General features: G+C 37.4%; 2 protein-coding genes, 1 long non-coding RNA gene, 1 other non-coding gene and 1 pseudogene across 4 annotated transcripts; 1 reads left to right on the top strand and 4 right to left on the bottom strand.

Annotated features, from left to right (window-relative positions):
* Window positions 1-2765: 2765 nt before the first annotated feature.
* On the bottom strand, window positions 2766-5293 carry LOC109211127. The gene is made up of 2 exons (XR_002065664.1): window positions 4934-5293; window positions 2766-3723 (listed from the first exon to the last, which is right to left on the bottom strand). It is a non-coding gene; the product is annotated as an uncharacterized LOC109211127 (long non-coding RNA).
* Window positions 5294-13520: 8227 nt separating this feature from the next.
* On the bottom strand, window positions 13521-13862 carry LOC109211125 (uncharacterized mitochondrial protein AtMg00860-like). The gene has a single exon (XM_019374629.1). It carries the CDS (start codon window positions 13860-13862, stop codon window positions 13521-13523), a length of 342 nt encoding a protein of 113 aa, XP_019230174.1.
* Window positions 13863-19506: 5644 nt separating this feature from the next.
* LOC109211126 (subtilisin inhibitor-like) lies at window positions 19507-20711 on the bottom strand. The gene is made up of 2 exons (XM_019374630.1): window positions 20513-20711; window positions 19507-19893 (listed from the first exon to the last, which is right to left on the bottom strand). The coding sequence occupies exons 1-2, from the start codon at window positions 20580-20582 to the stop codon at window positions 19679-19681; spliced, it is 285 nt and encodes a 94-aa protein (XP_019230175.1). The 5' UTR covers window positions 20583-20711; the 3' UTR covers window positions 19507-19678.
* A 714-nt stretch (window positions 20712-21425) lies between these two features.
* LOC109211128 lies at window positions 21426-24082 on the bottom strand (annotated as a pseudogene).
* TRNAK-UUU lies at window positions 23549-23620 on the top strand. The gene has a single exon. It is a non-coding gene; the product is annotated as a tRNA-Lys (tRNA).
* Window positions 24083-24628: the final 546 nt, after the last annotated feature.

Consider the following 24628-nt stretch of genomic DNA (forward strand, 5'->3'; position numbering starts at 1 on the left):
GTTAAGGACCAATGGACAAAAGGGAATACTGATAATATATATAGGAGGTAAGGACTTCCTCTCCTGGAGAAAGGAGAAGAACAGAAGACCAAGAAAAGGCTTAGATACAAATCTCTGTAATCGTGATTATTGAATCAAGGAAGCTAGATCTCGTTACTGCCAATGGCATCTCATCTTTTCCATTTTTATCACCACATTACGGGATGATATGTCAAGAATGTAAGCTTATTGTTTATACTTGATGTCTTTTAATGATCTCAAATCGGCCTATAAGTTTGATTATATCTCATCCTCTTATTCAATGCACTTAGATCTAGAGTTAATTATCCTTGGCTAAGATTTATCCTCTATTTTATCATTAATTAGTTTAACAAAGAGTTTAACACTTTTTGGTCAAACAAGTACAATTATTAAATTGATTAATTTTCAGTGTGAATTCGGGCAAAGTACTATAGGTCACAGTAGTTAATAATTTAAAATATTTGCAAAAAATATGATCAAAGAAAATCATGTTTGACTCCCCAAATAGTAATACGTTCATTCTGTTTGAAATAGAGGGAGTATATAATTTATTCATCAACTGTTTATCGACTTTTAATACGAAACTTTTGTGCGCACAATGGTCACACTTCTCACTATTAATTGGTTAATTTTGCAAATCAAATAGGAGTACTTGTTTGCAAATAAACAGGAGGTAAGGGCATCTCCAACCTTGCCCCCATCCCCTATAATGGGGGAATTTTTTGGGGAAATTTTGCTCCAACCTTCCCTTATTTTTGTCCCCAAAATGGGGATGAATAGTGTTCCCTCAAATATGGGGTACACTATTCATCTCCCCCATTACTATTTATCAATTTTTTTTATTATTTTATTATTTAATCTTTTAATTTATCTCTTTATATATACCTAATTATGTTTATGTAATGTCTTTATAATATTAATATTATATCTTAACTTTGGTGTATAATTTTGATAAATTAATTTTCGTGCATTTATTATTTTTATGTAAAATTATAAGTTAATTTTATTATAAGTTAATTGTACAAAAAATATATAATTATCTCAAAAAATGAATGGTGCAAATATAAAATATTATTCTTGAAGCTGTGGCTGATTATGACCTTTGGATATGGCATGCATATTTTGGTATGCCCGGCACCAATAATGACATTAATGTTTTAGAGTCATCACATTTGTTTTCCGATCTTGCTGCAGGTACTGCTCCTCCCGCCCATTATGTTATTCAAGGACAAGAATATAATATGGGTTATTATTTAGCTGACGGTATATATCCAAAATGGTGAACCCTTGTGCAAACTATTCGTGAGCCACGTTCGGCAAAGAAGAAATATTTTGCGATGAAACAAGAATCATGCCGAAAAGATGTTGAACGTGCATTCGGAGTTCTGCAACAACGTTTTGCAATTGTTGCAGGACCCTCGCGTTTTTGGCAGAAAGAAGTGCTACATGATATAATGACTACATGTATTATACTGCACAACATGATAATCGAGAATGAGCGTGATCTTAATGCACCAATTCAAGATGATTTGGAAGGTCCACCTCCAACAGTAGAAATGGCAGTAGATGAAAATCAACGATTTCAAGAATTTTTAGCTCGACATAGAAGAATTAAGGACAAAGATGCTCATTTTGCACTTCGTAATNTATTTCGAACGAATTTTATCCTTATGTAATATGTATTTAATTAATCTTGTATCGTAATGATTTCACTTTTATTTGAATTATTAGTTAATCTATAATAATTGCTTACAAATTATATTATTTAAATTTTATGGAATTGTTTTAATTATGGAAATTACAAATTAATAAAAATAAAAGATGGAATTTGTGTAATGGAAATTAAAAAATGAAATTGAAATGAAAGATAATAATATAATATAGAAGAGAGAGAAGAATATTAAAAATGTTTGGGGAAAAAAATGGAGGAATGGTTGAAGTAAGTTATCCCAAAAATGGGGAAATCATCATTTTGGGGGACAAAAAATGAAGGCAAAGTTGGAGATGGCCTAAGAGGGAAAGAAAAAAAAAAAAAAACAGGAAATTTACATGTGAGGCTACAATTCTTTCATCATCGAAACGCTAGAGTTTATGCTAGAATCGCCATCAGATTTTCAGATGCTTTGTCTCTTATTTAAATAAGAGTTCCAAAATGTGTGGTGGGTAAAGGTGAAATCTTGGTCTATGATGCGAAATTTGACCACACACTACAATATGGATATACCAAAATATAATTATTATACGAGTGATGCGGTCTAATCCCCATGTCAATGTGCCGCCAGCAGGTAATTGGATCCATTGTACCCACTTCTCTACTTGCGTAACCAATGTCATAGGTCTACTTGCCGCACTATTGCGTCCAATTAAAGTGTAGTCTAATGATCGATAAAGTATTTAAAATAGTAGTAGATATACAAGAACTTAAATCTCAACAGACACAAAAACGTTAGGTGATGAGTTGAATTACCCATTATCTCTGCGAGTTAGGAAACATGCAAGATACCTATGTGAAATGGACACCAAGGTCCGTGCAAGCAGAGGCCTACCGAGGATTTAAAAGTGACAGGACACCATTATCGAATAAAATTTGAGCAATGCCAGAGTGGCAATCGAACTCAGGCAGCGCACTAAAAGTCAAATTATGCCCCCGGCCCAAATCAACCAATGCAGTTGTTCAAGATTTGTATCTTAAGGTAACAATTAAAATATATACCTGTGTGACTGCCGACAGCAACATAGCCGTATTAAAAAAGAAAGCTTTTACTTTATAAACAAGAACCTATGGACATGATAGTATATTTGCCCAACCTTTAATTCATATTGGATAGACATAGATATAGACACAGTAGTTCAACATTAGTTCAAAGAGAAAACGAAAAGAAGCATTTTGATTCTCAGTGTTCATAAATTCTTTTGAAAAGATGATTAGCCAACGGTAGGGACCGAGTCAACTTTTCCATATTTATCGGCAAAGATATGGACCCTATTTGAACAGAAATCCAAATTCACAATGGAATCGTGTGGAATTATTTGTATGTGCAGCTCTGGGTTCTCCTCCTTTATCTTCCTTTCTGCTTCTTTTGTTGGCAGGCCAACCAACTTAGGCCATGACTTCCAAGCTATTCCAAAGGTTTTTTCATCTGCAATATTATAGTACTGAAATAGGGCTGAGGGATCACTAGCTACATGGATCCTGACCTTGCCAAAGGACTTTATCTTGAAATATTCAATATTTTCTAGCGGGGCATAGACATTATATAAAACTATATAACAAGGAGAAGCAGGGGCGGAGCTATGTGTGGTCAAGGGTGGTCAATTGAATACCCTTCGCCAAAATATTATACTGTTGATAAAATATTTGTTATTGACAAAAAATAGAGTTTGAATACCCTTGTATAGACCACACATTTATTGAATTTCCTGGCTTTGCCATTGAGGAGAAGGGGTCTATATAGAAGCTAACCAAAAATGGATAATGCGGCTGGTGATCACTAGAGATTATTGATCTTGGTTTCATCAATTTTATAAAAATGTGGGGAACAAAAATCATAATATCCATATAATAAAGGAAAGGAGGCTTACTATCACCAATGATATGGACATGCATCTACATAATCGGAAGGGGTGGAATTATATGCTTGTCCAGCTCTGGTTCTGCTTCCTCTGCTGGTGTACTCCAACCTGTTCCAAAAGTTTCTTCATCTGCAGTATTATAGTACTACAAAATAAGCAAGTAAAGGCAAAGAAGCTAACTAGACTATATATTAGACGGAAATAACTCCGAGTAAACAAAGCAAATGCCTATCTCAAGCTGACTAAAATAGGGCGAGTGATCACCAACAGAATGCCCTAAAATATTCAATATTTTCGAGTTGGACATACGCGTAATATTTTCGAGCTGTACAATTTTAACATCTCTCACACAGGAACGGAGTGGAATTATATGCATGTACAGCTCTGATTTTGGCTGTTTTTTGTCAAAAAATTTTTTGAAAATATTATTTGTTCATGAGCCCCACTATGTGGAATTATACTGAGTATATTGTTGTTGTTGTTTGTTCATAAAATATGATCAGTTTTTTAAAAAAAATCAACTTTTTCTCAAATAAAATACATGACCAAACACAACTTCAACTTTCAAAAATTATTTTTTACACAACTTTAAAAACTTTCTTTTAAAGTTCCAACCAAATTTGTGTCCAAACGCTAACTTAGTTATATTGTCCCGGTCTTTTGATATCTTGGTTTCATCAATCATATTTCTTGTTTATAATAATGCGGGCGATAAAAAATAATAATATCCGTATATAATAAAGGAAACGAGGCTTACTATCAGAAATAATTCAACTTTAAACTTTTCATTTTACTAATTTTACCCTTAATGAAATGCTTTTATAACCACACAAATGTTATGACCCCACAAAACTTTTACCCCTTAAGCTTTCAACACAAGTTTCAAAAGTTTTTTTTTTTTTCTTAAACTCCGTACCGAGTCAAACTACATCATCTAATTTGAAACGGAGGGAGTACTTGCCAGAAGGTGGAATAGCAATCCCAAGATAAATAAAACAGTAAAATTGACAATGCCTACATTAATACAACATACCAAACAATCAATAAGAAATAATGCTAGGATAACTAATACCAACATAACTAATCACAATAAAACTAATCACAACACAGCTAATTCCAGTGTAACTTGTCAAACCAAATGACCTTAAGATATAACGAGGAGAAGGGGTATAGTCCGTATAGAAGCTAACCAAAAATGGGTAATGGGGCTGGTGATCACTAGATTTAGTTATCTTGTCCTAGTCTTTTAGTATCTTGGTTTCATCAATCATATTTCTTGTTTATAATAATGCGGGCGATAAAGTAATAATATCCGTACAATGAAGGGAAGGGGGCTTACTATCAGTAGCAGCAGATGTCTTGCAAAGCCACAAAGCTGAAAAACTGGACGCTTTGGATTCCTTAACACCATTTTTAACCACTGAGTTCGAACCAACGTCACATCTAGGGCTCAACAAGTGCGATCTCGTACAATAAACCAAACGGCTTAATGCTTCGACGACTGCCGAAAAACCTAACTTGATGACCAAAATAAGCGATAGACAGAGAAGAAGATGAAGAACTGAAAAGCAAACTGACACCTGATTTTGCCTTAGATTTTAAGCCTGCAACTGCACAAGAGGTTGCCAAGCCACTCGTTATCGCCATTGAAACGCAATTCCAGTTGGTGGGAAGACAAAAAGTGTATTGCGAGTGAGCTCCACAACCCCAGATTTTGTTATTGACATTCGGCGCAAAGTAACAGACAATAACGGGTTATTATAGTGCAGGGTTTGACGTTGGTTGGTCAAATATACATAAGTTGCCCCTAAACTTATTCAAGAGTCTTAACTTTACGAATGGTCATCACCCCTTATCTTTGTTTGGGATGGAAATACGATTTGTTTAGAAACGTGGAATTACTAGGTTGTATAATTAGTAGGATAATAATTAAACACCCAAATAATTGCACAAAATAGTAAGGTCAAATATATAGACCCCCTTAAAGTTGGCTCCAAATTCCATTTTGACACCTCAACTAAAATTGTTTCCTATTAAACACTTAATCCCAACATAAACTGTGCCTATTAGGCCATCGTCTCACCCACCAGTAAACAAAACTAAGAGCATGAAATCAAACGCGATGACGTGGCAAAAAAACAAATCGAATAACACTTAACCCAAATATAATATGTTATTAACAATACCCCAGAATCCGCCTTGCCTCTCGTCGTCTTCTTCTCTAAATGAACCCCTCCCAATCATCACTCTGCCCCTTTCTCTTTCAAATCTCTCTCACCGGTAAGGTCTCTCTTTTAACTTCTTTTTTTCTATTCTTTGTCTAAGAGAACAACAGAAGGTGAAGTTTCACCAGTGCCGTTGACCCCTCTGGTTCTCTGGTGAAAGCTCATCATTGTCATTTGTTTTAAAGCCATGATCAGACTTGTTAAGATTGGAGAAGAGAATCGAGCTCCAGACCTCCTTCAATGGAGGTTTCTGAAGCTTCTAGAAGAGACTCGAGGAGAGAGAGATGCTGAAAGATCTGATAAAATGTAAAATAAATCTCAACTAACTGTACATTGTACTGTTCAGTATATATATATATATACACACACATGTGACACTAACTAATGCTAACTATTGTTGACTCAGCATACAATTGTACAAAGATAAAATAAATAGTTAGTATCTCAATACCCCCCCCCCCCCTCAAGTTGGATGTGAGGAAATCACGCCCAACTTGTCAAGAACTGAGCAGTGTTTGATCCCAGTGAGAGCTTTGGTAAGCACATCTGTCAGTTGCTGTCCAGTGCCAATGTGGTGCAGAGAGATGAGTCCTTCCTGGAGTTTAGTGCGCACAAAGTGACAGTCTACTTCAATGTGCTTAGTCCGTTCATGAAATACAGGGTTCCTAGCAATATGTAGTGCAGATAGGTTGTCACAGTGCACAGGTACTGGTAAACAGATAGGTACAGTAAGTTCTTCAAGTAGTCTTGATAGCCAAACAAGTTCCCCAACTACCTTTCTAAGAGCTCTGTATTCTGCCTCTGCTGAAAAGAGGGATATGGTCTCTTGTTTCTTGGATTTCCAACTGATGGGGCTGCCTCCTAAGAACACAACATACCCAGATACTGATCTTCTAGAATCTGGGCAAGCTGCCCAGTCAGAATCACAGTAGGCAACTAGTGAAAGATCATCTGAACTACTGAAGTATAGTCCTAGGGTAGGATCCTTCTTTAAGTATCTCAGCATGTGGTAGGCTGCCTGTAAGTGAGGCTCTCTAGGATCTTGCATGAACTGGCTGAGATGTTGGACCCCATATGCTATGTCTAATCTAGTGTTTGTGGGGAAGTTTAGCTTTCCAACTAGCTTTCTATAAAAGGTAGGATCAGACAATGGAGCCCCTTCTTTTGCTTTCAACTTTATTGTTGGATCCAAGGGAGATGTCAATGCTGGGGAGTGAAGACATTCATATTCCCTCAGTAGGTCCAAAACAAATTTTCTCTGTGAAATAATCATACCATCTGGTTTATACAAAACCTCTAATCCCAGGAAATAGTGCAGCTGACCTAAATCTTTAATTCTGAACTTGCCATGAAGGAAAGCCTTGAGCTGATTGATTTCTTCTGAGTCAGTCCCTGTGAGCAGCACATCATCTACATACACTGCTACAAAAATAATAGAAGAACCCTACTTTCTGTGGAACAAAGAGTTATCATACATAGAGTGTGTATACCCCCTTGAATACAAGACTTCAGTCAATTTATCATACCACTGCCTGCTTGCATGTTTTAGTCCATAAAGGGACTTGTTTAGCTTGCAGGCTAAGTCTGAATACTGCACCTCAAGGCCTGGAGGAGCTTGCATGTACACCTCCTCATGCAGATCTCCATTGAGAAATGCATTGTTCACATCCAGTTGAGAAATTTGCCATTTCTTCTTTGCTGCTATGGCAATGAGTGACCTGACAGTAGTCATCTTGACCACAGGAGAGAAGGTCTCTGTGTAGTCTATCCCAGCTTGTTGAGTGTACCCCTTTACCACTAACCTTGCCTTGTATCTCTCTATACTGCCATCTGCCCGATGCTTGACTTTATATACCCATCTACATCCAATAGCTTGTTTTCCCTTAGGTAAGGGGCCTAAGTCCCATGTGTTATTATCATACAAGGCTTCAAATTCCTGTGTCGTGGCACTCTGCCAAGTAGGGTACATAGCTGCCTTTTCATATGAAGTTGGTTCTCTATCACTACAAATGTTCTTTACAATGTGCTGACTATTAGGATGTAGGGCATCAGAAGTAATGTAGTGATTGTTTTGGGAGAACATGGCATGTAAAGAGAAGTCAGAATTAGATTTTAGGTTTGGTATATTGTAAATGTAATCATTCAGATGTGAAGGCAATTTATGCTCCATATGGGACCTTCTGGAAACTAGTGGTCCTTCTAGAGACTGTTGGGGGACACTGGTATCCTGAAAATGTTCTACTGGAAGTTGTGTTTCATATGAGGAAGAAATAGGTGAAGAAGTGTTTGGTAATGTATCAGAACTTGGCAGGTCAGTGTTCTCCTGATCACTGAAGTTATGGGAGACGCAAACATCAGTGTGATCAGATGGATTATCAGTGAATGGTGTATTAGGAAAAGCAGGTGGAATGTTGCTTATAGTAGAATTGAAAGTGAATGGGAAGATTGATTCATAGAAAGAAACATCTCTAGAGACATGTATTTTCTTAGTAGCTAGACTTAGTACCTTGTACCCCTTAGTTCCAAAAGGATATCCTACAAAAACATGGGGAGTAGTTCTTGGTTCAAGTTTGTCTCTTAGGGGCTTTGGTACAGTGGGATAGCACAAGCATCCAAAACTTTTTAATTGAGAATAGTTGGGTTTTTTTTTTATATATAGGAGTTCAAAAGGACATTTGTTCATTAGTGGAGTAGTGGGAGTCTGTTGATGAGGAAGGTTGCTGTGAGTATGCACTCCCCCCAGTACTTCAAAGGTAACTTGGATTGAAAGAGCAGTGCCCTAGCCACTTCAAGGAGGTACTTATATTTTCTTTCCACCACTCCATTTTGTTATGGTGTGTAGGGACATGTCTTTTGGTGGTTTATTCCCTTTACTTGAAAAAAGGAGGTTGCTTCATTGTTGTTGAACTCCAGACCGTTGTCATATCTTATACATTTGATGGTGGTTTGGAACTGGTTTTCCACCATGCTTACAAAAGCTTTTATTACTTGTGGAGCATTGCTTTTGCAACTCAAAAGGTGTGTCCAAGTAGATCTGCTATAGTCATCTACTAGGGTAAGGAAGTATTTGAAATTGTTGTAGGTGGCTACATAATAAGGACCCCATAGGTCCACATGGAGTATTTCAAAGATTTTTGTGGTTTCAGTTGTTCTTTTGGGAAAAGGTAGTCTGGATTGTCTAGCCATAGGGCAAATATTGCACATAAAGGGTTGTTTAGCAGAGAAGGTTGCAGGGATAGTGGAAATTCCTTTAATTTTACTAAAGGGTACATGACCAAGTCTAAAGTGCCACAACAAATCCACATTATCACTAAGAGATGTACCAGAATACAAACCAACAACACTGTCTTTATTATTGTTGCAAGTGGAACTATTTACAATAGGAAAGGGATTGTGGGATTGAGAAAGACAGTGTACAGTATTTATATCATTAGTATGAATAAAAAGATAAGGAAATTCACAATTCTTTTCAGGTGTGAGACTACCTTTCTTCAGACACTTGGAGCAGAGGAAGTACAACCCATCATACAACTTACCAATCTCCAGAGGCCTCTTCAGTGAAGGGGCCTGTAGCAGACATGAAGTGTCAGAGAATGATGCAATGCATCTAAGATTTATTGCTAGGGAACTGATAGATACTAGGTTAAATTTGAAAGATGGGATGAACAAAACTCTATATCGGACAATCTTAGGTGTTAGGATCACATCTCCAATTTCAGTTACTTTGACCTTGTAACCATTTGGAAGCTTAACTAACAAAGGATATGGCAAGTTTATTATGTTTTGTAGATGAGTTTTGTCAAAAGTCATATGGTGTGAAGCCCTGGAATCTAATATCCACAAGTCAGCTCTTGCACTAAAACATTTGCATGAAGGATTATCAAAGTCAATTGAAGAGGTGCAAGCAATCATACCTGCAAAATTTACTGAAGCTCCACTACACATATTAGCACTGGTTGGATTGTCTCCAGTGTTTCCCATCTGAAAATGCTGCAACAAGTTGACAATCTGCCCATACTGTTCCTTTGAGAGGCTCATGCCTTGAGTTTCTTCTTGATGGCTCAATCCTTCTCCTGTTTCCACATTTGTGACTGCATTAGCCATGGCATTCCTTCCTTTGTTAAACCTTGTATTGTTGTTATATCCCTGAGAACTCTGCCTGTACTGCTGTGGTCCTTGATTAAATCCTTGTGGGTACCCATGCAGCTTGTAGCACTTGTCCTTAGTGTGACCTTGTCGTTTGTAGTAGTCACAAAAAGGTCGGGGTCTACTACCTCCACTTTGATTTCCAGTCCCAGTTGAGTAATTTGTTTTGAAGTTTCTTTCTCCTAGGTTGACACTCAGTGTTGTGGAATCAATTCTTAGTTGATTTCTTGGCTTGAACTCCCTCTGTTTCTCCTCCTGTATCAGGAGAGCAAAAGCTTGTGCCATAGACGGCAAGGGGTTCATCATGAGTATACTTCCTCGAACTACCGTGTAGACTTCATTGAGTCCCATTAAAAATTGTATCAGTCTTCTGTCTTGTTCTGCCTTATGCATACTTTCCTTCGCCCCACAGGTACATACACAACTACAGTGAGTCTTCACACTGAGAGTGTTCAATTCTTCCCAAAGTTTCTTCATTTTCGTGTAGTAGCCGGTGATATCAAGTACTCCCTGACTCAAGTCATTAATCTCCTTCTGAATTTGATAGAGTTTAGCTCCATTCGTTTGATCATATCGGTCCTCCAATTCCTTCCACCGCTCAACAGAATCATTTACATATTCAACACTGTCAGCGATGTCCTTTGACAGAGAATTTAAGATCCATGAAGTGACCATATCGTCACACCTTTCCCATTGACGAAAATGTGGAGACGTCACATTAGGTCTTTTACTACCTCCATTGATAAACCCTAACTTGTTTCACTGAAAGGGCCCTAAGCACACTTCTTCTCCAGGAACGGAACCCAATTCCGTCGAACGGAACTGGGACCAGTGAGGAACCAGGGCTATCTGAAGGATGTATATAGAGAGGACTACCGACGTCGATTACCGTCTGAGTTGCCGCCGGTGTAGTCGTTTCGTCAGTCTGCTCCGTGATTGCCATAGGAATTTTCCGAAATCAGTCGAATTGAACCTCGCGTAGTCGAGATTTTGCCTATTTGTCAAACAAATCGTCACTGTGCGTATCCGATCTTAGGTTTTCCCAAAATTCTGACCGATGAGAAAAAAGAGAACCCTAGATTGCTTAGTGATCAGAGAATAGCAGGCGAGAGAGGGCGTGGTATCGAACCTCCGCTTTGATACCATGTTAATATTGGAGAAGAGAATCGAGCTCCAGACCTCCTTCAATGGAGGTTTCTGAAGCTTCTAGAAGAGACTCGAGGAGAGAGAGATGCTGAAAGATTTGATAAAATGTAAAATAATTCTCAACTAACTGTACATTGTACTGTTCAACATATATATATATATATATATATATATATATATGTGATACTATATAATGNAGAGAAAAAGTAGAGAGAAGAGAAGGTAGTTGAGATGGGTAACAGAATTATACCGTGTATGCTTGAGTCCTTAGCTCCTTCTGTGGGTATTTAATTGGGTGACATTGGGCCTTAATCTTCATTGACCTCTTCAGTTGGGTCAGATGGCCCAGTTGGATCAGATGGCCCAGTTAGACTTCTTATTAATCGACTGTAGCCAATTAGTTGAGGCCCACTCCTTACAAGCCCAACCTTCAAGATAAGAAGGTCACTTTCCTAATTAGAGACCTAGGAATCTCCGACATTACATCTCCTTCCCCTTCGAGAAAGACCTTGTCCTCAAGGTCGTAGTTGAGCTACAAACTCTGGAAATCAATGTTTGATATAGCTCCAGTCCTCCCAAGATGCTTCATTTTCACTCAAATTAGCCCATTGAACCAATACTTTCACCCCAACTCCATTATTGACCTTTACCATTTTCCTCTGAAGAATAGCGACTGGTTGAATCAAGATTTTTCCTTCTCCATCGCAGAGGGGAGGTTGTTGTGCTGGAACAATGGAGGGACCTATGCGACGCTTCAACTGGGAGACATGAAACACTGGGTGTATTTGTGACCCAGGTGGAAGCTGTAATCGGTAAGCTACAGATCCTATCTTCTGTTTAATAATATATGGACCATAGTATTTGGCACACGATTTGACATTTCTGCGCACATCAATAGAAGATTATCGATAGGGTTGTAGCTTTAGGTAAACTTGGTCCCCTACTGCTAGTACTCTTTCTGACCTTAGCATATCTGCGTAAAATTTCATACGAGTTTGTGCTTGTGTCATGTTGTCCTTCATTGTTTGTAACATTTGTTGACGTTGAGCTACGCTCACTCCTGCTGGTGATTGGCCTGTGTTAGGCAAGGATCCCATAGGTAATTGTGGTGGTGGATAACCATACAGTGCTTGAAAAAGGGTGATTTTCAGTGCACTATGGTAATTGGTGTTGTACCACCACTCCACCAAATGAAGCCAGTTAGTCCATAGCTTAGGATTATCAAACACCATTGCGCGTAGATAAGTTTCCATGCACCTGTTTAGCCTTTCAGTCTGCCCAGCTGACTGTGGATGATAGGCTGTGCTCATGTTCAGCTTAGTGCCCATAGTCTTGAAAAGATGTTGCCAGAAATGGCTAGTGAATATAGGATCCCGATCAGACACTATTGTTTTAGGTAGCCCATGTAATCTATAGACCTCCTTGAGAAATAGATCTGCAACCTCAGAAGCTGAGAATGGGTGTTTAATGTCCAAGAAATGACCATACTTGGTTAATCTATCAATCACCACTAGCACTGCATTTCCCCCCCCCCCCCCCCAGAATTAGGTAGTCCCTCCACAAAATCCATGGATATGTCTTGCCATGCCTGGTCTGGAATTGGCAGTGGCTGGAGCAAGCCTGGTGAATGAATATTTTCAGATTTAACCCTTTGACAAACATCACACTCCTCTACCCATTTACACACTTCTTTTTTCATATTTGGCCAATGAAACTGAAGTTGCAATCTCTTATAAGTGCCCTGCTGCCCTGAATGTCCTCCAATAGCAGAATGATGCATAGTTTGTAAAATCTTTTCCCTTAGATCAGTACCCTTTCCCACATAAATCTTCTGTTTGTACCTGATGACTCCTTGGTGTAATGTGTAGTCCTCCCTGCTGCTAGGATTGATGGTTAACTCTCTCAGTAGTTGCAATGATGTATGATCCCTTTCATAACTATCCACAATGTCCTGCAACCAAGTGGCCTGTAGGCTGGATATAGCCAATAGAGTAGATTCCTCTTCTTGTCTCCTTGAGAGAGCATCTGCTACCCTATTCTCACTTCCCTTTTTGTATTGAACCTCATAGTCAAGGCCCATGAGCTTGGTTAGCCCTTTTTGTTGTAAGGCTGTAGTTATCTTCTGCTCTAATAGGTATTTCAAACTTTGGTGATCAGTCTTAACAACAAAGTGCCCTCCTTGTAAGTAATGTCTCCACCTATCTACAGCTGAAAGAACTGCCATATACTCTTTTTCATAAGTAGATAATCCCCTGTGTTTGAGTGCTAATGCTTTGCTAAAAAAGGCTATAGGTCTACCTCCTTGCATCAGTACAGCACCCATTCCAGTAGCACATGCATCAGTTTCTACCACAAAGGGCTTGGTGAAATAAGCCAAACCAAGCACTGGTACTGTTGACATAGCTATTTTTAATTGCTGAAAGCTGATTCAGCTTCTTCATTCCACTGAAAGGCATTCTTCTTAAGCAGATTAGTTAATGGTTTGCTAATAATTCCATAAGATTTAACAAATCTCCTATAGTAGCCAGTCAGCCCAAGGAATCCCCTTAAGGCCTTCACAGATCTAGGTACAGGCCAATTTACCATTGCTTCAATTTTAGCATGGTCAGTAGAAACCCCTTCACCTGAAATAATATGTCCCAAGTATTCCACCTTATCCTGTCCAAAAGCACATTTAGACATCTTTCCATAAAGTTGTTCTTTCTGTAGAATCTCCAGTACTTTTCTGAGATGTAGTGCAGGAGCATCCATTGAAGAACTGTAGACTAATATATCATCAAAAAATACCAATACAAACTTCCTCAAGAAGGGTTTAAACACCTGATTCATGAGGCTTTGAAAAGTGGCTGGGGCATTGGTCAAGCCAAAGGGCATGACCCAAAATTCATAGTGACCTAGATGTTCTAAAGGCAGTCTTGTAGATGTCCCCTTCCTTCATTCTTATTTGGTGATAACCAGCCCTCAAGTCAATTTTTGAATAAATACAAGAACCATTAAGCTCATCCATAAGGTCATCTACTAAGGGAATTGGGAACTTGTCCTTAATGGTCATTTTGTTTAATTCTCTATAATCAATGCAAAACCTCCAACTTCTATCTTTTTTCTTAACTAACAATACAGGGGAAGAGAATGGGGAGTGGCTGGGTTGTATAATTCCATTATTAAGCATTTCATTAACCTGCTTTTCTATCTCATTCTTCTGAAAATAATTGTACCTGTATGGTCTGATACTGATAGGTACTGCTTCAGGTTTGAGTGGAATCTGATGATCATGGGTTCTCCTTGGTGGCAGACACTTTGGTTCAGCAAACACTCCTGGGAACTCAGCTATAATGTCCTGAATCTTGTCAGGTATGCTACTTGGTGCTTCTGTGGTCTGTACATTAACAGTAAATAAATGTGCCCATAACACATGTCCTTTCTTCAACAATTGATTCACCCCAGTGGCTGTTATACTCTGCAGCTTGCCTTCCTCAGAGTATCCCTTCAATTCTACCATTTTCCCCTTCACACTCACTTGTAGTTTGTATGCAATAAAGTCAAACAGGATGGGGTTGTGTTTTATCGTCCAATCCACCCCCAAGACTACATCACAGCCCCCAATGTCCAGTACTCTCAACTTGTGCTCAAATTCAATGCTCTGAGTTTTTCACTTGAATTGAGGGCAAGAGTGGTAACTCATTAGATGCCCTCCATTTGCCACAGCTACCCTCATTGGTACAGTTTCCTGGATTGCACATCCCAGCTGCTTGGCAGTGCTACTAGCTATGAAGCTGTGAGTGCTACCACTGTCAGCTAGGATCATCAAGACCTGCTTCTCATATACTCCTTTCAGTTTGATAGTTGTAGAGGTAATAGTACCTGATAATGCATTGAGACTAATTGTCTTATCTATGATAGCTTCTGAATTCTCAACAGGAACTATCTCATCCTCTATCTTATCTTCTATCTCTAATTGCTCTTGTTCTGTTGTCCCTAACAATGTGTTGAGTTGTTTATTTTACACACATGTCCAGGAAAGTATCTTTCCCCACACTTATAGCATTATCCCCTAGCTTTTCTTGCTTCAAAGAGTTTGGTCTCTGAGATTGAAGACTGTTGGTTTTTCTCCTTTTGTACATAGCTAGAAGGCTTGCTCATTGTAGTATTAACATAAGTACTTGGCTGTAGGTTCTGTCTTCCTCCATATCCTTTCTTCTTATTCATTGATTCCATTAATTCTTCCTTGTGTCTAGCTTTTTCTACTGCATGACTTAATAAATAGGGATCAAGCATTTTAACAGTATGCCTAATCTCTTCTTTAAGCCCTTCTATAAAAAACCCTAGAAAGAACTCTTCAGGTATGGTTAGATGTTTGATCAACACCCATGCCTTCAAATCTTCAAACTTCTCTAAATATTCATTGACTGATCCATTTTGCTCTACCCTTTTAAACCTCCCTAGCAGATTTAGATTGCTATTATCAGCATCATTAAATCTTTTACAGATTTCTTCTACAAATTCACCCCATCTAACAGTACCCCTACTTAGTTGATAAGAAAAATACCATGCTTCTGCTCTACCATTCAAATTCAACACAACAGTATCAAGTTTATGTTGTGGGTCGATTATATGATTGTAATGAAAATACCTTTCGCATTTTCGCAGCCAAGCTTTTGGATCTCCTTCTTCGAAGTAAGGGCAATCAATTTTGGAGTTGAAATTATTCGAGTAGGATCGCCCCACAGGAACCTCATGATTCTCCATCATCCTACCTTTACTACCAGAGCCCTCTACTGTATGAGCAGCTGTTGGAGCACTACCTAAAATACCATCCTTGCTTGCGAAGAACTTGTCCATCAGAAGATCAAATTTATGATTCAGTTCATCCATTTTAGTCATTCGACTCCAGCTTTTTACTAGTTTCTACCATGTAGTTTTGTAATTGATTCTCCAGTTTCTTGACACTTTCTTCTGTAACCTTAGATCTAGTTTCTGGTAATGTCATGGTGCCAGGACTTGCTCTGATACCAACTTGTAATAGACTAGTGAATTTATCTCAAGAATTGAATAAAAATGAAGAAGTAAGAATGAGGAAACAAGCTTTATTGATCACTGTCAAAGGAATTGATATTACAATGAATCTACCAAACTAAGTAGACTAGATCCGCCATAGCTACTGAACAATTATACCTGAAAGAGGAGAGAAGAAGAAAAGTTGGTTAGGATTTAGAGAAAGAAAGTAGAGAGAAGAGAAGGTAGTTGAGATGGGTAACAGAAATTATACCGTGTATGCTTGAGTCCTCAGCTCCTTCTGTGGGTATTTAATTGGGCGACATTGGGCCTTAATCTTCATTAACCTCATCAATTGGATCAGATGTCCCAGTTAGACTTCTTATTAATCGACTGAAGCCAATTAGTTGAGGCCCACTCCTTACAAGCCCAACCTTCAAGATAAGAAGGTCACTTTCCTAATTAGAGACCTAGGAATCTCCGACATTACATTATCCTCTGTTATTTTTATTTTTCCTTTTCAATTTCATATGGGTATTATTATGTTGGCGTTTTGATTTCTTCTTTAAGATAAATTCAATTAACAACTTGAAGTTGCGAATATTTACACGTTTAAGCTCTTCGAGTTTATGGAATTATTCATGTAATGTTCCAATTTGGATGTATCTGGTCTGGAATTGTTTGAAGAAGCTATTGAGTTTTGATATTATGCTGCGAAGTTTTGTTTCCAATGGTGGAGAAGTGGTGGAGTTCAAAGTGATTGTCACAGTGATAGTTTGGTGGGAGATGGAGGTGTTTATGCTGTGAAGGTACATGTAGAGGAATTGGCCAAAACGGTGGAGGTGGTGATGACTGATGAAGGCAGTGGCTATGGAGGTGGTGTGGTGGGGTGATATCTGCGGAGAAGCCGGATAAAGGAGATGGAAGAAAAATTTATAGCCTAATCTTCAATTGACACTCAATATTTTGTATTCGCGCTCTAAAAAAGAAGTGTGATACACTCACTATGCTGCCTCAGCATTTGTGTCTAATAGGCGCAATTTATGTTAAGATTAAGCGTTTAATAGGAAAGATGCTAAGTTAAGGGTAAAACTAACACGGTATAGCCAGTTTTCAGACTGGTCAATCAAAAATAGCCAGCGTTTACCAAGTAAATGAAAAATAGCCACTATTTTGCTACAATAGAGACCGGTCCAACATAATATACTGGAGTTCAGTGCACTTGTGTATGAACTCCAGCATATTATGCTGGACCGGTATACTTTGCTGGCTCCAGTATAATATACTGCAGACTGGAGCACCAGTGCTCCAAACTCCAGTATATTATACTGGACCAATATACTTGCTGGAACTCCAGTATATTATGCTGGAGTTCTAGTGTACTTATGCTGGAACTCCATCATATTATGCTGGAGTTCCAGCATACTTATTCTGGAATTCCAGTATAATATGCTGGAGTTCAAGTATATTTATGCTGGAACTCCAGCATAATATACTGGAGTATTTTTCGGGTTTTGAACAGTATTTCCGCTCAGATTTATCTTTATATAAAAAGTGGCTAAATTTCGATTACTTTTGAAATTGGGCTATTTTTGAACGACCAGTTGTAAATCTGGCTATTTTTAAAATTTACCCAAGTTAAGGTGTCAAAATGGACTTTGAAACCAACTTTAAGGGGCCGTGTATGTATTTGACCGAAATTATAAGGGTATTTTCACTTTTAGCCCGCGCAGAAACTATTTATATTTGGTAACCGAAAAAGTGTATAAAATTTGTATATAACATACAAAATGTATGTGTGTGTGTGTGTGTGTGTGTGTATATATTTTCTGAATATTATTTTAAGAGCGGCTATACATTGTCATTTTCCCTAATTATGGTGATACTTTTATTTATTATAACGTAATTATAGTATAATTCCTATTAACATGTATGGTTATACAAGTATAATTACATAGTTTGATATTCGTTTATTTTAGATAACAATTAATTATAAAATTAAATTATTTATTTTCAAAATGAATATATAAATAAGTTTTCATGCGAGACGAATATATGTGTATAAGAAATATCAAAAATGAAAAAAATTGAAAAGCCATCTTGTAATTGCATGGTGTAATTATTGCTAATTTTTTGCCCCTTGAAAATTGAAGAGTGTAATAATTTCCCTTTAATTGCATCTAGTTTCATTACTTGGTAACTAATTGAAGAGTTTATCTAATTTCTAATTTCAGATAAACAGTGTAAATTATGTAAACATACCTAATTATCCCCAAATCTATTACAAGTTGGCCTTACAAAACAAACCCTTAAAGAAGGTTAAGATGTTACATATCATATGAGTACCTTAGTTGTGTACTCACCATAAAATTACTTGTTACTACAACGTTTTAACATCATAATCGTAATTAATTCAATATTCCTATGATGCGTAATAAAATTATTTATTTGAGAGCGTAGAAAGTGTGAGAGTATTTTCAAAATTTTAAATAGCCATTGGCCTTTTTATTTTACAAATGTCCTATCTATTTTCAAGTGGCTTTTTGCATAAAGTTTTGTGGCCAAATACTCTTAGATAATTGGTACATGGCAAGAGTTTTTACATGTGGCATTGATTTAAAAGATTGTTTGACAGATGACCTTGCTAAGCCAAGTGTCATTTTGCATGAGATGTGTTGTCATCTTGCACGAAAGAAAATTGACAAGTAAGTAAAGACACTTTTCATTAAACTAAACTCATTTTCATGCTATAAATAGGATGATCATTAGCTATCATATTAACTCAATTCTTAACCAAGAATTCTTCTTTAGCTAATCATTACTTTTTTCCTACAATCATTACCTATTATTATTGTTATTGTTTCTTCTCTCCAATTTTCTGAACCTACTGGGTTTATTATTTAATTTTGCTGATTCTTGTATCCTCTAAATAAATAGAGAAGAGCTTGTTTAATCCTAGGGAAACATTTCACATTGCTGAAGTAATTTCTTAGGATAATGTCCAGCACGACTCATGTCAATTCGTGTATCTGCTTACAAATAATATTATTGCAATATTATTATCGTTATTTTCCGTGTCATTTCCCTAGAACAAATCATGACAGAGGAGACCAGGAAGAACGAAGGGACTTCTCCTCTGCATAAAAGCTCTAATTTTGCATTCATGGGTTCGGCTTAACGACTGATAACGTGAGTGATTTCTTTTCATCTGTTTAAATTTGGGGTCAGAATTATTCAATATTTGTGCTTGTGCAAAATAACAATTTCTTGATGAAAATGTCAAGGTACGTGCAAGTTAATTGGAACATCACCGTTATTTAAAATATTGACATCTTAATGTCTGACAGCCCACAGCACTACAGCGAAATTACAGAAGGAAGTTTTTTTTACTTTATAAACGAAAAACTACGAACATGATAGTTTATTTACCCAACCTTTATTCATAATCCAAGAAGAAAACAGATTGAATAGACATAAACATACACATAAACACAGTAGAACAGCATTAATTCAAAGAGAAAACCAGAAAAGGCATTTGATTCTCATTGTTGACAAGTGATTTTTGGAAAGATGGATTAGCCAAGTCGAGGCTCTTGGGCAACTTTTCCAGATGCATCTACAAAAATACGGACCCGTTCTAAACGGTAATCCATAGTCACCATAGAATTAGGTGGAATTATACGAATGTTCAGCTCTGGTTTCTCCTCCTTTATCTTCCTTTCTGCTTCCTCTGCCGTCACACCTACCAACTCTGGCCATGACATTTTCCCAGCTGGTGGGTTACTCCAATCTGTTCCAAAACTTTCTTCATTATCACAATTTAAATTAAGAAAAATTAATTCGGTGTACGAAATATCTCGCGTGAAGGGTCCACCCTGAGGGGCACGATGTAGGTAACCTATCCTAATGCAAGCATCAATGGCTATTTCATCGCTCAAACCCGTAACCTACAGGTCAAATGGAGATAACTTTACTATTGCTCCAAGACTAAATATGACAAACAAATATAGGATCTGTTACATATATTTAAATAAAATTCGAGCTGAAAATAATAAATTCAATTCAACCTATAAAATTCGCCCTAAATCCGCCTCCACTAGAGATCACTAATCACTAGACGGGTACTAATCTTCTCAAGGACTTTATCTTGAAATATCAAATAATTCTAAGTTGGACATACACATAATAAAAAAATTATAACCACCAAAGATGTGGTGCAGTGGATGTGGCTGCTCTTCTCTAAACAAGAAGTCTCGATTCAAGTCCTGAGTATGAAAAAATCCTGCTTCCCCCGAATAGGACCCTATGCAGAGCGAATCCGAATATAATCGGGCTCTAATGCGGGTACCGAACACCAGGTGAACCAAAAAAAATAAATTATAACAAGGAGAAGAGATAGAGAAGCTAACCAAGAATCGGTAATGGAGATGATGGTGATTCTTTAGGAAGATCAGGGAGCTTCTTTGGTTCCTCTGCCATGATTCTGATAAAGAACTACCTGGGTCGTCTTGTATTTTAAGAGCAAAGAATTAGTATTGATCTTGTCCCAGGTCTTTGATATCTTGGTTTTATCAATTCTATTTCTTGGTTACAATAATGGGGACTAAATAATAATATCCATATATTGCCGGCCAACAAATTGGACCTGCTTATTATATTCAAGGTACAACTTATCTTGCAAATTGTACCTACTTCAAATATTCAATGTACAACTGATCTTGCAAAATGTACCTACTAACCAAGCCAACCCCTGCTCTTTATGCTTTTTCTTTTTAAATTCTCTTGACTGCTTATCTGTACTAAAATTTCTTAGACAAAGCTTGATTTGTAAGCTAAAGGATGAGGGTAAAATTGTATCTTATTTTACAATAGAATAATATGCTTAGAGCAAAGCTCTAGTTTGGATAATATCATAGGCAATGCCTCATTTTCGAAAAATTCTTCGACATATTCATAGGATCATGGCCCCAAATTGGTATAGAGTTTTATTCTCTTCGTTCCAAAAAAGATGATACTAGTTCGAGAGTGAATAACTACTACAGTAAAATCGAGTACTCAATACGAGGGTGCGTACGCAAAACTTTTTGTAAGTGGTGTCGATATCTACATAAGAGTGTGAAATAAAAATGTTAATTATCATGTTTCTAAACGAGTTTTAGTGCATTAGTTTTGTGGAGTGTTAAGTTAGAAGAGGTATTGAGTTCAATTCCACTTAACCACAATTATTAACAAGAGGCTCTTCAAATATCTGCCAAAAATATGTTTTGTTCATGTTCGCACTCTGACCTCTTAAAGCAAAACTAGAAACTAACCACCATGACAGGCGGAAAAACATGTCAAGTGGTATCATTTTATATTTATTACTCGTTTTAACACAGTATAATAATATATGTTTAGTAAAATTTTCCGACAAAGCGGTGTTGTGCGAGGAAACACACAAACTTCCCATCTTACTGTTGTTACAAAGCAAAGGAAATACAACAAAAAACAAAAGTTACCAAATTGCTACTTCTCTATTACCATCTTGAGTAGCACAAGCTCTAAACATGCCAGTAGTATTAAATGGTGTGGCAACTTCCCCTGCAGCAGACACAGCAATCAAACCAGTAGTACCGCTGGTGTTGATTCTTTTATAACATAATCTGTTGCCTCCTTTAGAGCTAGCCCTTTGTATTCCATTAGAGCAGCAACATCTCTTGCTACAGTTGCGCGGATAATAGCTTCGCCTTTGCCTGTACAAGACACTGCACATAGTTTATTTGCATATGTTCCTGCACCAACAAGGGGAGTATCTCCTATTCTACCAACCATCTTGTTTACTAATCCTCCAGTAGAAGTAGCTGCTGCTAAATTTCCATAACTGTCAACAGCTACGCATCCAACTGTTCCTATCTGGCTATTCCCATTTGGAACTGGAGTTACATCAACTAGTGGCGTTGGCTGTGTATAATCTACCTGTAAAATTTATAAGCACACATGTCAATCATCAACTCCTGAGGCTGATAATTACTCGTGCATAAAGTGATTAACGTCAAGACATGGAGAGAAAAAGGAAGAAAGCGAGAAGTAATTTTGAGTGATTAGGGGTGACACCATCAAATATTCAAAGGCAAGAAGAGGTGGAACAAGTACACCTGAACATTGTGGTGTTGGTGTTAGCAAGAAATGAATTACTACTTCGACTTGAGTAGACAGTTATTTGTTCATCTTTACCATGATATGATGCATTAAACAATCTGAATCAATAGGACAACTACAATAACGACAACAGCAAAACCAGTGAGTTCCCACAAATGTGGTCCGGGGAGGATAGTATGTAGGTAGACTTTACCCCTACCATGGGAAGGCAGAAAAGTTGTTTTTGACAGACCCTCGGCCAAACAAAAGATGAAAAGAACCAGAGGCAACAAGTAGTATCAACAAAAAGTTATAAGAAAACCAAAGCGAAAAATAGCAAACGAACAACAGGTGGTAAACAAGCACAAATATGCTAAATTGCAGCAACGAGGATAAAAATGAGAGATGAGCTGGGACAAAAGTACCTGAACTCTATTAGCTGCTTTTGCTTGTTTTAGTCTCTCAATATTTGGCGGAGTGATAAAATGGTTCGAATCTACAATTTCAACCCCCTAGATAACAAAATCACCACAATTAATCAAGTATACTTAACATGATACAATCAGGTGATCAAGTTACTAAGCCGATTGCTCCTGTGTCAAATTTTTTGGGATGTCCAAAGGAGAAAAATGACTAATGACCAGTTTTCACAAACCTGCTCCCTAGCAAATGCTTCTGCTCCTTCAAATGCAAGATATACATGTGGAGTTTTCTCCATTACTAGCCTAGCTAGAGATACAGCATTAACAACTGTAGTGAGGCCAGAAACAGCTCCACATTTCTTTGTACTTCCATCCATGATGCATGCTTCCATTTCGACCGTGCCATTGCTGGTTAAAACCGAACCTCTACCAGCATTGAAGTGTGGATCGTTTTCCAGTTCACGCACCTGTTTGATTCAAGTTCAATTCTCTTTTATCACTGTTGTTTACCAAGAGTATACAAAAGCCTGAAGTTTTCGAGAGCCTTAGACCGAGTTCCATAATTACAAGTTTCTGAAGAGTTTAACTTCTATATATTGATATAAAAGATGTCACATAAATGATAATCATAGGTAATTATCCATAAATACACTCGTGCAACATAACGATGACAGCCTGATCTGGATCCAAGATTTTAAATTTACGGGTTCCAGACTATAATTATTTTTTACTTACTGGTTCTGGATAGAAAATCTATACATAATATGTGAATTTTCTTAACACAAATACAGAATTTGACCAAAGCTATTGAGTTCCGTCGACTATAGCTCTGCTTCTAATGAGTAATGACAGCCATCTTTGTAGCAATTTATTTTTAAATGAATAATACATGTACTTATACAACAAGCCTTCTTAGCTCAGTGGTAGAGCGCGTGGCTTTTAACCACGTGGTCGTGGGTTCGATCCCCACAGACGGCGAATTCTTTTAATCAATCAATGAAACAACCAAATTAAAGAATTTTTGAAAGTTTAAAACGATTTCATTAAGAACTCAAATTATAACCTTACCCTGTTACTCATTTCGAACAGATCTATGATGTCAGTTATCACTACATATATACATTCATCAGAAATGTTTTGAAAGCGATCAGTCAACCAAATTACATTCATAGTACATACCACAAGTTCAACAACATCCAACGGTGATTTGTGGGAATGGAGAGCATCAACGCCGATCTGTAAGAAACGGTGGAGGCAAGCTTCTCTGGGTTGACGGAGTTCCAGTGGAAGATCACGGGGAATGTCACCAGCACCGCCGTGCAATGCGATAGCCCAACCCATACTCACCACCAATAAAGCACGTCAAAGCAACAACGTTGAGCTCGTGCTTTAGTTATGGGTTTTGCGCGTTCCTATGGGAGAGAATTCAGAACGTAGACATGGTTTTTGCTCATATATATATATATACTCCACTAACTACTAGCGACAGTGTAAAAGAAATTATAGAAATTGCTAATCTCTTGAAGATAATACGCAAATATGATTCTATAATAGATTAATTGCATTTATAAATTATATTAGGAACCATTATATTATTGGTCCATATAACAGAAGCATTTAAACTTGATACATTGGTTTAAAGTATATGGTTCAACCTTTAAGATTCTTTATTATATTTTTTAAAGTTAAATTCTGACCCACTATGTGATGCAATTTTAATAGTAAATTTTTGAAAGAATTACGAGAAAATACACATGACTTCACACCATATCAAAAAATGGCCATGTCTTTAAGTTTTACCCTATCTAGCCTACATTGTACACAGTGGCGGAGGCACAATCTCCGCGAAGGGGTTCAAAAAGAAAAAATTTAAAAATAATTGTAGCCCATGGGAATTGAACATACGACCTTACAAAGGTTTTGAACACCCTTGACCACTAAGCTACACTTTTGGGCTATGTTAAGGGGATTCAAAACATAATATAT

Source organism: Nicotiana attenuata, unplaced genomic scaffold, assembly GCF_001879085.1.
Source record: "Nicotiana attenuata strain UT unplaced genomic scaffold, NIATTr2, whole genome shotgun sequence".
Lineage (NCBI taxonomy): Eukaryota > Viridiplantae > Streptophyta > Magnoliopsida > Solanales > Solanaceae > Nicotiana > Nicotiana attenuata.